Here is a 13187-nt window from a genome sequence, read left to right as displayed (position 1 = left end):
TTTGATGAGAAGTCCTGGCACAACTGAAATGGTTAGTATCCAAACAGAGGAAATCTGAACCAAGGCTGTCATTGTTATCCTTCTACACATTTTCAGCCTCAATATTTTGGGTCATTGACCTGAACCAGATCACAGCTAGTGAAGATTGATTCATGTGAGAACTCTTGTTTTGCATGCTTAAATCATTTGGATCAGCATACCAGAATAACCATTTTCCAAAGGTGGGTTCAATAATAGCAACCTATGTACATTCCTTAATTCCTATACTGAGAGCAATTCTGGGGGGGGGGAGTGCCCTCCATTTTTTTTATAACACTAGAGTTTTGTTTGTGGCTTCAGGACAGAAAGAAAAATAGAAAGTTAGAGTGATGTCAGGATTCCTAACTTGCTTTCAATTTCTAGGCTATTGAGGAACAAAACTAAATGATCAGCATGTGAGACAAGCAGATATATTTTCACAAGGTATGGGCTATGTGTGTAAAGACTTCAGTAAATCCCATAGTATCTGATCAATAGTGAACATGAAGAATACCTACAATCTATCAGTAATGGACACATCTGAGAATTACTTAAACCCAAATTATAAAATGTATTAGGTTTAACCCATATAAACCCTATTTGTAAAGTCATAGTAGACACTTGTTGACTTTGCACTTATTGCAAACAGGTAACAGTGCTAACTACAAGCTCTTATATGTATGGAATCTTTCTGATCTTCCAAGTTGTTCTACATTAGTAATACAGAATTGCACATTCTCATGTCAGCCCCTCTCTGCTCTAAAGTTTTTCTCTTAGGCACAGGTGAATTAAATCCCTGATTAAACTAAATAACCCAACCCATCTGTGTTTGGTAATCCTCAAAGTATACAGGATTGGACAGACCTAAGAACAGGTTTGAGAGTTCCTGATGTACAGCATGTTGTAAATATTTCAGAAACTGTCATGTTCTTTTCAATGGCTGCTCCTAATTAAGACCAAGAAATGCAAGTCACTATAAGGGAGTGTGGGAAAGAGTAGAGAAAATATGTGTATTTTGTGTGTCAGCCTAACTTTTTTTTTTTTGCTTTTACCATGTTTTTTGTCTTTGACCGTGTGATGCAAAAGGTAAAGCTGGAGTAAATCCATGTGGCGTGTTTATTTCTCCATTGTGATCTCTGGCATTAGCTCCACATTGGAATAGAAGATAATGACTATCCCATCACAGGAATGTGTGAAATGATCAACAACTTTTAACTAGGTGTGTGTTTTGCCATTCATATGGTAGATTCAAAGTTCTTTAAACTTAACTTTTCTCAAAAGTGATCTATGTCAATTCAAGCACAATAGTTAAATAATTATTTACCAAAAAGTTTAAATTCTGTTTTGGGTGTTTGTAGTTTTGTGAAACTTGCAATTTTGTAGATAACGTGATAAGGAAGTAATTGCTCCAGCCACAAAAGTAATAGACTGGTTATCATGTAAGCTACATTGACAAATTGCTTTAGGTGCTGTGTCAAAGTGCTCTATTATTTATTTTTGCACTGTCACAAGGAATACTGTGCATTACTTGGCTTATAGGAAGTTGTTGTCTATTACTTCTACAATTGAAGATTTGCTTTTTAGGAAAGTTTTCCTTTTAAGACAGTTTATGTTGTGTTATGTTTTGAAAAACTTCTTTCCCTTTCTGTAGGTAAACACTGAAAGAAAACATCTGTAACAAGGATGCAGATGTTATTTTTTTGTATGCCTTATTTCGGAATGTTTCCTTTTTACATACTGTACTTTAGACCCACATAAAAAAACTCTATCACTTTTTTCACTTTAGTCAGTTTTAATTAAGGGGGCCCTAATCACTAATCACAGAACCCATTCCTCCTATCATAGTCTTCTACTCCTTCTCCAACTCTTCATTCTAAGTCGACATGCCACAAGGACTTTGGTGTCCATTCTGCAATTAGCAGCACAGCAATTATTTATTTATATTGTATTGTTCGCATAGTTATATTAAAGAACTTTTTTTATTATTTTTTTTTTTATCAAGGGTAGTTTTAGACATGCAGTTGACCACAGCAGTCTGCCACAGGCTCAACAGCTCAGCCAACCGCATTAAAGCTGTTGGGAACCACTTTGTGCAGGCTGTTATGGTAAAATGTAAATGTGGTTGCTGAATGCAACATGTTGCTTATGGCCACCCTTAAACAGCCAGTTGCTCCTTTTGGCTTGATTGGGAACCATCTTCAACCACAGTTCACATGGAGGGAGGGCTGAGAAAGCTCCATCCGTCCAGCTTCTTAAAAATATTGAACAGTAGCAAATGGCAACCTTGGTCTCAAACACACTCAAAAGTGCAGTTGAGATTGAACTGTGGTTGGCACAAATAAAGAAAGGCAGCTATGAGTGGCTAGCAGCGAGTCTGAAAGGGGCTGTATGTGACGAACACCCCCTCTCGGCCCACACCATGACTTTCCAGCACGTTCAGCAACAGTCCAAGCACCAGCAGACTGAGAAGGGCCGTCACGGGGCAAGGCTAGCCATTCTGTTACCCCTTGCCAAATACACCATCACAAGTAGACTGCCACCACGTGCTTAGATGGAAGCACTCATGGTTACCCTTGACAACTACAGTTATAATTCTGCTTCTTTAATACTGTCTGTGTCACCCGCTGGCACTCCAGATGGGGATGGCTCAGCAATCACATTGTTTATGACACCTGGAGACAGAACTCCAACTTCTACAATGGCTGTTGTAAACTAGAGGGTCTGGAAGGATGCTGGTTGTCGGATCAAGAAATATCTGATAAGGGGAAATTTTTGACCCTGGTCTGTTGAGAGACAATTTTCAAAATAAGACATTTAAGACAGTGACAAACGCCCTTTCAGCCTGCACCCTGGGCATAGACTTTCCAGAACGCTCCACAAGAATATATATATAATTTATTGTACTTTATAAGACAATATTAATAGCCAGAAAATCTAAGATGGCAGTAAAAATTGTAGTGTCCACTCACTCTGGTGAGAGAGAACTGCTTTATGCTTAGGGGAACCCCTTTCAACATCTAGAGGAACCATAGGGTTGCACAGAACCTGAATTGACTATGACATGCACCAAGACTAAATAATTTAGAAATTAATTTAAGAAATCCCTGTTTTTGCATCATTGCTATGTATCTTTAGCACTAAGCACATCCGCTCACCCTCTGCTGCATGGTAATTGCCAATATTTACTACACCCCTACCCAAACTTAAGTACGCTTTTCCTAGATGCATGATAAGTGCTATCTTGTTCATGTAGCCTTCTGCAATGCTTAAATCTGTGGGGGAATATAAAAGATAAACTAAAAAAATAAAATACAAAATATTTGCTTATAAAAAAACATTACATACTTTATTCATTCATCCAGCGTAAAAACATGTTATAATAAAATGTATTATTGATAATCGTATGTGAAGGTATATCCCTCAAGTGTAAAAAGTTTGCATGTAACCACTTCCTTGTGTGGATATGTTTATCTAAAACAGCTTACCCAATGTGTTTCGCAGTTAGTTGTCTTCATCAGGAGGTAGCTAAGTGTTAAGGGGGAAATATATATATTATAATTACAAATATACATATGTAAGTCCTTTGCAAGAGTTATTTATAAAATACCATATTAAAAACCATAATACATTTTTAAATTCATGTCTAAAAAAATTAATCAGATTACCTTCTAGGTTGTAGCAGAAGGAACAGTGTCATGGGCAGACATTTATCTCAGATGCCCAAATTGTGGGTGGCCACCCAACTGAGATACCTGCCACCCACAATTTGTAGTAACTGTTAAGACCCCTTCTTTTTGGGCTTGTCCTAAAGGTTTATCTACTTTATGTACTAATTAGGGATGTGGTAGCCTTTTCTACAGGGAAGTTTTCATTATTGCATATCTGTAAACCTTTGGGGAAATCTTACCCGTGTTGGCCACACCAGCACATCCCACAAGTGTAAAGTGGCATATGTGTGTCCTTTTACTTACATAAACTGTGCGCCTAAATGTTAGGAGAAATGTTGTCCAGGTCGATTGGCTCAGCAGGTGAGACTAGCCTGTATTTTAGAGTTGTGTTTACAAGCATGCTTCCTAAATGAAGATAATTGGAACCACTTAAAAAGTACAATGTACAATAATTGGATGATTCTATAAAAGGAAATTGCAAGGTCTTGCTTTTTAATGTACAGATAAGTTTGTCACCTAGAGTGTTGCTCGAACATGTGAGTCTTCAGTTCAAAAACTGTCCGAACATGTCTCGTGAGGAAGAAATTCTGCATGAGTCCCAAGAGCATCTCTGTCAGCATTCAGACAATGGGGATGGTGTTGCTGATGATGGCCAGACCAAACAACAATTTTTGTTGCTTTGTTGTTTATTGTCAATGTTTGTTTATTGTGCATTGTATACTTTTAGGGGGTAGCATTACCCTTCCCAGGCACACTAAAGGAAAAAAAAAACTGTAAATAGTGAATGTTGCCAAATTAAAGGCACTTATTTGTGTGACAACAATCCAATGTGCATCCAAAATGGAGTGAGCAACAATTTCTTACTTTCTTTTGCATTTTTTTTGTTGTCATCTAAACAGATCAGTTTTTGCATAGGTCAGTGTCAAAAAATTGGAACCTTCTTAGGCTATGTACATTCATCAGATACTTTGCATCCGGTCGTGCCCATCTCGGGCCCATGAGTGAGCGTGCACTGCGGACACCCAACACTGTTCTTGGATGCCTCACAACAGATGCAGACTATGCAAAAAGTAGATAATTACTGGAGATGTTAGTAGGTCACAGCATGAATTCCTTCACTTCTGCCCAGGTGAAAAAATGAACCCCTGTTTGTGAGGGTTGTTGATGACAACACAAAGCACGTGGATCTGTTGGATATTGCTTATTTTTACATTGCAGGAGCTGTCACTGCCATGTTGGAGATGAGCTTTGGTGAATGAAGCTGAAAGTGAATTTTTCAGTACACAGACTTTTGCTCACTTATACACACAAAACAGGTTTAACTCGACAAACTGCATGACACTGGTATTTGCTGGACATCTAAAATTAATTTAGAGATAAATAGAGATACATCTATGAAACCAGTAGAAGCAGACAATCTGCATTCTTACAGCGTTTAAGCTTAACCTAGTAAGCAGGTTTGTCTTTCATTCTACACAAGTAGGAAGGTTTTTCCGACACCTTATTATAATACAGTTTTATTTGAAGGAAAATGTAAGTATCTTTAACTTTATGGATGTGCTTGTTTTGGGGTGTTGGCATGCAGCTTGCAGAGGTGTAGTACAAGTAAAAGTAATGTATTTCATAGGTTAATGGCCATGTGAAATGTGAATGTGGCAATGCATTCCATTTATTGATTTCTATATTAAAGAGGACCTGACCAAAAAAACTGCCTAAAAGAGACACCAGTAACAGCTTTGGAACTTTTCCCCAGTTACAAACCTGTCTTGTCTTGTTATGCATGGTATATTTATGGAGGCAGCCATCTTGCTAAAGCCAGGGCTTTGCTTCCTCATGTCAGAAGCAGACAGAAGTCCTTGAATAACACTTCTATTTCAGCACCATGCCTAGTACCTTAGGTGACCTCACTCGCTTAGGGACACTGCTGTGGGAGGTAGTAGTCTTGGTGTTTAGTATATCTGTATTTTATTAGCTGTCTGTCTACATGCATCCTAATTACCTGTAAAGGAACTAGCAGATCCAAGGCATTAAAACTGGTTATTGGTCCTGATTTTCAATTTGTACACAAAACTAAAAGTCCTATTTAAATTCTCACCTAGATCTCTATGTATTAAATGCATGCATATACAGGCAATGTTCTTGCTATACTTTGCAGGTGACTACTGTACACCTTATTTTCTTAATTTTCAATGTGTACAGAATCCCATACCACAGTTTACATACATTACATTGTTGCAAGTAAGGGAGGCATGGTTGACAGATTTCACGATCCAAGTTATTCACCTGTCTTGTTCATTGAACTGCTTTTAGTCTTCCAAACATGTACAGTGTTCTGTACACCTAATGGTGTATTCAGTAATACAGTGTAAGAAAAAAAATGCAGTACCAACTGAAAAGTCTACTCATCTAACAGCAGCTGAAGTGGAAAGTCCCACTTTAAAAAATAAACAACCAGACAGGTGGGTATTGTAGAAAGGCACAGACAATGTCCCTTCTGCAAAAAAAAAAAAAACAATAAACAAAAAAAAACATTTCACCTGCCTTATCAGGCCAGGGAAATGTTAGAAAAATTATCAAATGCAGCTAAGCAAAACGGGAATAAACTTTTGCATGCCTGTGTAAGAGTTGCATCTTCCTGGCGTGGCCAATCAAGATGGCTGATCTTCTCTGGTAGAAGAAAGATGGCACGGCCGTGCAATGGGACGTGCATAGGTTTAGGTCCGCTTTTAGTAAACTGCTAGATATGGCTGTACTTTGGCTAATCTGCAACGTGTGTGTGTGTGTATATGTATATATATATATATATATATATATATATATATATATATATATATATATATAATGTATAAATAAAATTTAACACCTTGGGTTTAAAACATTCATGCAACATACAATATTTATATATTAGTAAAACTTTCATGTCATGAAAAGCATATGTGAGAAAACAGAAGGGAATTCCACCATTGTGTTGTGTTACCATTGTGACCAGTAGATTGTATGCCAAATATACTGCCTTTTCACCAGAAAACAGTTTTGTTGCAGGAGCAGAGTATGTGTGCATATAGAAAGTGTGTACAGGCCAGTCTGGCATTAGAAAGGAATTTGACCAAACTCACCCCTGAGTGAAATTAAGTGTTTTTTTTGCAGAGCAAGGTATTTCTGAAATGGAAATGTAATGCCCAGTCATGAATATTGTTTGTGTTGCTGCAGGGATGATAACTCCCTGCATCTGTAAGCCTTGTGTAATGGTTCTTCTGTTGATGAATGAAAGTAGAAGTCTAAATTTTCCCAGTGAAGCAAGTTCATGTAAAGCTCTCAAACTGGAACATCCTCACAAAATGTAAAATGTAAAAGTTAATATGACTAGATCTTTAATACAGGTAGCAGAATTTTTTTTTTTACAAGGGGTAAATAGACCATTGACTATGAGGAAAGAATAGTTGGATTATAGATATAATGGATGTTATTACCCAAAAGGGTATTTGTTCACTGTGTGTATGTTCACCTTGTGGTTACCACAAAGATCACACTTTAAAAAAGCTTAAGCTGCATACACACGTGCAATGTTTGTCGTTGGAAAGGATCTTTCACGATCCTTTCAAACGACAAAGGACTACACGATGCATGAACGGTGCTGTACATACAGCACCGTTCTGCTCTATGGAGAGGGGAGGGGGAAAACGACGGAGCGGCACCCTGCTGCGCGCTCTCCCCCTTCCCTTGCATTAGGATCGGTCGACAATCATCGTTCGTGGATCCGCCAGGACGGAACGACGCCGACTGTACACACGCCAGATTCTCGCCTGATATCTGGCCGATGCCGATTATCGGGCGAGAAAAATCTGCCATGTGTACGCAGCTTTAGACTCCACACATGAAAAGGGTTTTTCACTGTAGGAACTGTAAAAACATGAATAATGTAGATTCATGTAGTTATCAGGAAAAGATCATAGAAGTTTGACACTGTTGTATTATGTGATCGAACAATCTTGTAACTTGCTTGCTATCTGAAGTAAACTATCACAATGGCAGGTTTTGGGACATTGTTTGAATTAGTCCACCACAAAAATAAGCAGTGGATCTGTACTAAAGTGAGCCTTAGACTTTTTTTGTCATTCCATCTGGTCTTATGGTCTTATATCGTTTTATTAGATTGTTCCTTTTTAATGTAACCTTAATTAAGGAACACCATCTACAATTATGATTATATCATGACATACTCATTCTTTAAATATTTTGTATGTAGATAATGTTTTTGTGGTTATATTTAGGTCTAGAAATAGAGACTGCACTGCTTTGTTATGTAAGTATCAAATTATATTCAATGGCTATATACAATAAATGTGAATAATATTTTTTTAAATTAATTTACTTTTTTCTTTCACTTAACCATTAATGTAAAATCACCTTTTATAAAACATTAATAAAATGTATTCTTTTTCAAAAAGTTTTGCAGATAACAGGTTTAGTCATTTGGAGTGGAATTGGCATTGCCATGATTATTATGGGTAAGTCATGAGCTAACAATTGTGCAATTCATATTTCTTTAATTTGTATAATTAACTAAGTTTCTGTAAGCCTACATCTGACCATAGTTTACCTTTTGCCTTGCAAGCCAAGCCAATAGCCAAAAGTGGAACAATAAACTCAGTGGATACTTACCCAGGACCTGTCATCACTGCAGACTTTATGGGGAACTTCTGTGAAGACAGAAATACTCTTCATTTATTGGATGCTGTAACCCCTGCACACAGAGCCGAGCTCTAAACTAAACAGTGCATGTGCCGTAGAGTTTAGAGCTGAAACAAAAACTCATAAGGAGCCAGGGAGTTAGTTTTTTGACAAAAAACATTGCATGCCTCATTTGTCAAATGGTACTACCTCCTAATGGTTTTGTATTTTCAGTTTAGGTCCTCTTGAAATGGGGCAACATGCACAGTGGGCAGGAGTTAAAACCCTTTATATCACAGAGGATATTGGCATGGTTGGCACTGCAGAAACCTCATGATTATGAGTTGATTATCCATTCCTGTTGACATGGCTGATCTCACATAGATCCTGCACATTGTTTGTAGGAAAGTTCCATATTTCTAGTTCTATTCATAGTTCTATTTATAGAACATATCTAGCTGCTACGCAAGCCATTTACAATTTTTTCCCAGTACTCATTCAATAATGCATTTTAAACATAAAGTAGGGTTAATCCAGTGTAACATAATTTATTTTCTGAAGTCTGAGTTCTTTAAGTGTGGGTACCACAAACCTGAAATGTGAATAGACTGGAGTTATCATTAGGATTTTGCATCTATATTTTATTATACTTTTATTTTGCATTGCATTGACTTGTTCACAAATACAAATTAGGACACAAAAATTTTTGAATTTGTTGAATACTTCTCTACTGATGTTTCACATCTAGACTGTGCAACATTTGCCCACTCTTTGCAGAACTGTTCAAGCTCAGTCAAGTGGGATGGTGATCATTGGTGGCCTTGCAATAAATATTAGGTCATTTCATAAATTTTCAGTAGGATTTAGGTCTAGGCTCTTAACCATACAAGGACAATCACCTTTTCTCCTTCAGCCACTGTGTGGTAATTTTGCTTTGTGTTGCAGGTCTTTGTCATGTTGAAAAGTGACCCTTCTTTCCATTGACAACTTTCTGGCAAAGGGCATCAGGTTTTCCTTCAAAAATTTGACAATATTTTGCCCCATCCATTTTTTTCTCCTAGCCAGTGCTCCATGCTGGAGAGAAACAACCCAACTACAGGATGCTTACCACTTCTATGCTTTTACCATTTGTATGGTATTCTTTGGATGGTGAGCTGTATTGGCTTCCTGCTAGATGTACCATTTGAGTTAGGGCCAAATATTATCATTTTGCTCTTGTCTAACCAAAACACCCTTTTCTACTTCGTCTTAGAATCTTCAAGGAGCGTTTTGGCAAAGCTCAATTAAAAATTAATGTAGCCTTTCTTGAGAAGTGTCTGTTTTCATGCCACCCTCCCATTCAGGTTACATTTGTGGAGCACTTGTGATGTTGTTGTCTCATGCACCACTCTTTTCATTTCTAAAACTGCTTTAAAATTGCCATAGAACTGTTGGTAACCTTTCTCACCGCTTTCTTCCTGACATTCCAACCAGTTTAGATGTACGGCCTGATCCAGGGAGGGTCCCAATAGTACCAAACACTCTCTGCTTTCTAACTATATATTAGGATGGATGAGGCCTTTTGAAAATTTTTGGTATCCATTTCCTGACCTGTGGCTTTCAAGTGGGCAGTGAAATCTTTTCAATCTTAAAGTCTTAAGCTCTAAGGCTACGTACATACTTGTAATGCTTCCCTTGCGATTATCGGCTCAGTTTATTGGTTTATCGGTTTACCAACGATGGACGACGAACAATTGTAATGGAAGTGAAGGGGGAGAGCGCGCAGCAGGGTGCCACTCTGTCGTTCTCCTTCTCCCCTCTCCATAGAGCAGAACGGTGCTGTATGTACAGCACTCGTTCATGCATCGTGCAGTCCTTAGTTGTTGAAAAGGATCGTGAAAGATCCTTTCCAACAATAATTATTGCACGTGTGTACCCAGCTTAAGTGTTATCACATTCTGGCTTTTCCTGATATGTCACTGCAGAACACGGTATCTAGGAGGAGCAAACACAGCACCCATCAAGGGATTTGCTATATTCAACAGCAGTTATTGCAGCAGTACCAGAGCTGTTCAAGATACGATCATGTGAATTTATAGGGCACATGCTGATAGGGTCACATTGAGTAAGTGTGTACCGAGCTGCAGATGGCAGCTCACTAACTTTCTAGCAGGATCAATAGTTATTAGCCTGTGTTTTGCTTTCATACAGCATGCATTTCCCAATGCAATCACATGCACTTTGCATGACTGCAAACGTGTATCTTACAATTGCCAGTTAACTCTTTAATTTCTACTTTGTATATATGTAGCTTCTTGCTTTTTTTTTTAACAATTTTTTTTTTAAATGTTCACAATGTTTTTTTTATGTTTTAAACTAGCTAGGGACCCATACAAACACAAAAATGGCAGAATAAAAATGGCCCTGCTGTCTTTGCATGCCCAGTGACAGATGTTCAAATGCTAATCAAAACCTTATTTAAAAAATGCACTAAAATTGTTATAGGGCACTTACTTGTGTTATATATTTTGTTATTAACAGGTGGCTTGTACAAAGATGACTGTCCCATTCAGCCATATATACCAGTATTTCTTATTGTAACTGGTGTTGCACAGATAGTGGTTTCTAGCGTTCTGTTTCTGAGGATCTTACATCAATGTAATTCAACAATTTTGGACACAGTGGTGTTCTTACTCGCATTTGGCTGGTTTATTGTCGGTATGTATCTCACATACAAGTCTAACATAACAAATTGCTTTTCTGATTTAGGTAATAAATTCAATATTACAGAGTATAGTGTATTACTATTACTCTACTAATTTTTATTTTTATGTACATTTTCTAATCTGTAGTTGTTAAAGAAGAGCTACAGAGTACGGCTACATGCACACATCAGATGATTCCCGTCCGATTATTGCTTCAGAGCTAGTATTGGGCAGGTATCTGACGTGTGAACAGCGGCCATCCAACGTCATTCATGGATCTGTCATAGTGGATCCACGAACGACTGCATTTCATGTGAATGGTAGAGGTGCTTCCCTCCCCTCTCCATAGAGGGAAACAGCGCTGTATGTACAGCACACGATCATGCTTCTTTAAGTCTTTTTTTGTTGGAAAGGATTGTGAAAGATTCTTTCCTATGACAAAAATCTAACATATGTACACATGTATGCAATGTAATAATATCAGAGTGAAAATTTATTGGCATGCAGTTTGTGCCAGAGCTCTTCCAATCTCTAAATTTGCAATTAAAAGTAAATATGAAAATAAAATATTTCAGTCATAGTTGTTCTATGGAGAAAAGAATAGAGTTACTCAAATTCTGGAAGACTCAGCATCATGTTTTTTTATTGATCCTGCAAATGAGACTTGCTTTAGAAAAATCATTGTTGGAATGGAAGCAAGGCAGATAGGATTTCATGTAATTTTCTTTTAAATACCATTTTAAAGTATCCGTTTATTTATAGCCTAATTGTGATTATATAGAATAAGAAACAGAAAGCATAGTAGAGACTGTCATTGCAAAATTATCTTGGATTATCCACAAAGAGTGCAATTGGTTATGTTCTAATGATGCAATATAATATATATTATACTGTGTATAATATTATATATGGCAACAAATGCATTATTTACTCTATGCCTGTTGAAACTGTTTTCCAGGGAGCTTTTGGGTTTTCAGTATGTTTGATCAAAAAGATGGAAAGTGTGCCAGAAACCTTTACTTATTCGCATACGCCATTATGACATTTGAATGGATTATATTATGGGTGGCATGTATCTATTACTACTGTTACTCCAATCCTGAAATGTAAGTACCTATCATATATAATGGTGTTTACTGGAAATGCCTTACTTTTCTGAGAGTCTAATTTAATTTGTATACAAAATTTTCTGATGTATAAGAAAAGAAAATGATGCAGAGAATGTGTAGATATTGTCACTGCAGGCACCAATAATACTCTATAATCCTATATCATTTTAGGTCACAGACTTCAATTCGTAATACAAACCGATCACTACTGAAGATGTAAGGAAGAGGAAGCCCTAATCTTCAGAAATGCACTGGGTAGGTTTCATGTTCTATACCAATAAAATGATCATTATTCTCCAACCAGATAGTTTACAAGATGGTATATTGAAACACAATGCCTCTCACCTACTAATATAATTTCACACTTGATACGATCCACTATGAGTTGAGACACCACATATAAATCCACCAGCAAAGTTAGCACCTTCTCACATGTAAACTAGAAAATGCACAATAATACAATCTTCCATATTGACATGGGGTGAATTTCAATGAGCAATGCTAAGGCATTTCCTAAAATTACACCATTCTGTTTTAAGCATGCACATATATACAATTAAAATGAAATTACAGTTTGCCATATAATAAAAACCTTTCTCCCATCTCTATATTGTCCACATACTTAACTTCACTATAACTGGTGTCAACCATTATTCCCTCTATTTCATATTTATTTATGATAGTAGCAGCCATTATATGTGGTTAGCTCATCTTGAAGCTCGGTTTTTGCTCTTCTACATGAAAGAATCACAGTGGGGAGTAGACACTTTTAATCCAGCAAAGGCTACACAGGCTCCAGCACAGGCCAAGTGAAACAGTCACTTTATTTAGGCTATCAATTTGTAAAAATGATTTGATTCTGTTCCTGAAAGTTATAATGATGTGGCAAATCCATTGCGGCAGAGGAAACATTTAAACTTGTATTCTACTTTAAAATGGTGGCTGTTCTGTACAGTATGATTATTGCTGTACATAGGTACCACTGTAGGTACCTCCAAACGTAGGTGCAACAGGTAAAATAAATGTTTAGTATATTC

At 37.1% G+C, this 13187-nt stretch overlaps 1 protein-coding gene across 2 annotated transcripts; it reads left to right on the top strand.

The window, feature by feature from the left end:
- Positions 1-325: 325 nt before the first annotated feature.
- LOC140338320 (transmembrane protein 272-like) lies at positions 326-12405 on the top strand. Of its 2 annotated transcripts, XM_072422503.1 has the most exons (6): positions 326-1237; positions 7958-7989; positions 8135-8194; positions 10878-11054; positions 12000-12147; positions 12322-12405. In XM_072422503.1, exons 3-6 carry the CDS (start codon positions 8182-8184, stop codon positions 12368-12370), a joined length of 387 nt encoding a protein of 128 aa, XP_072278604.1. In that variant the 5' UTR covers positions 326-1237; positions 7958-7989; positions 8135-8181; the 3' UTR covers positions 12371-12405. The 2 variants fall into 2 exon arrangements, with proteins under 2 accessions (XP_072278604.1, XP_072278605.1); XM_072422504.1 differs by lacking the exon at positions 326-1237 and having other exon boundaries at positions 7271-7989.
- The last annotated feature ends 782 nt before the right edge of the window (positions 12406-13187 follow it).

Source organism: Pyxicephalus adspersus, chromosome 9 (genome assembly GCF_032062135.1).
Source record: "Pyxicephalus adspersus chromosome 9, UCB_Pads_2.0, whole genome shotgun sequence".
NCBI lineage: Eukaryota > Metazoa > Chordata > Amphibia > Anura > Pyxicephalidae > Pyxicephalus > Pyxicephalus adspersus.
This window is presented reverse-complemented; position numbering and strand designations above follow the sequence as displayed.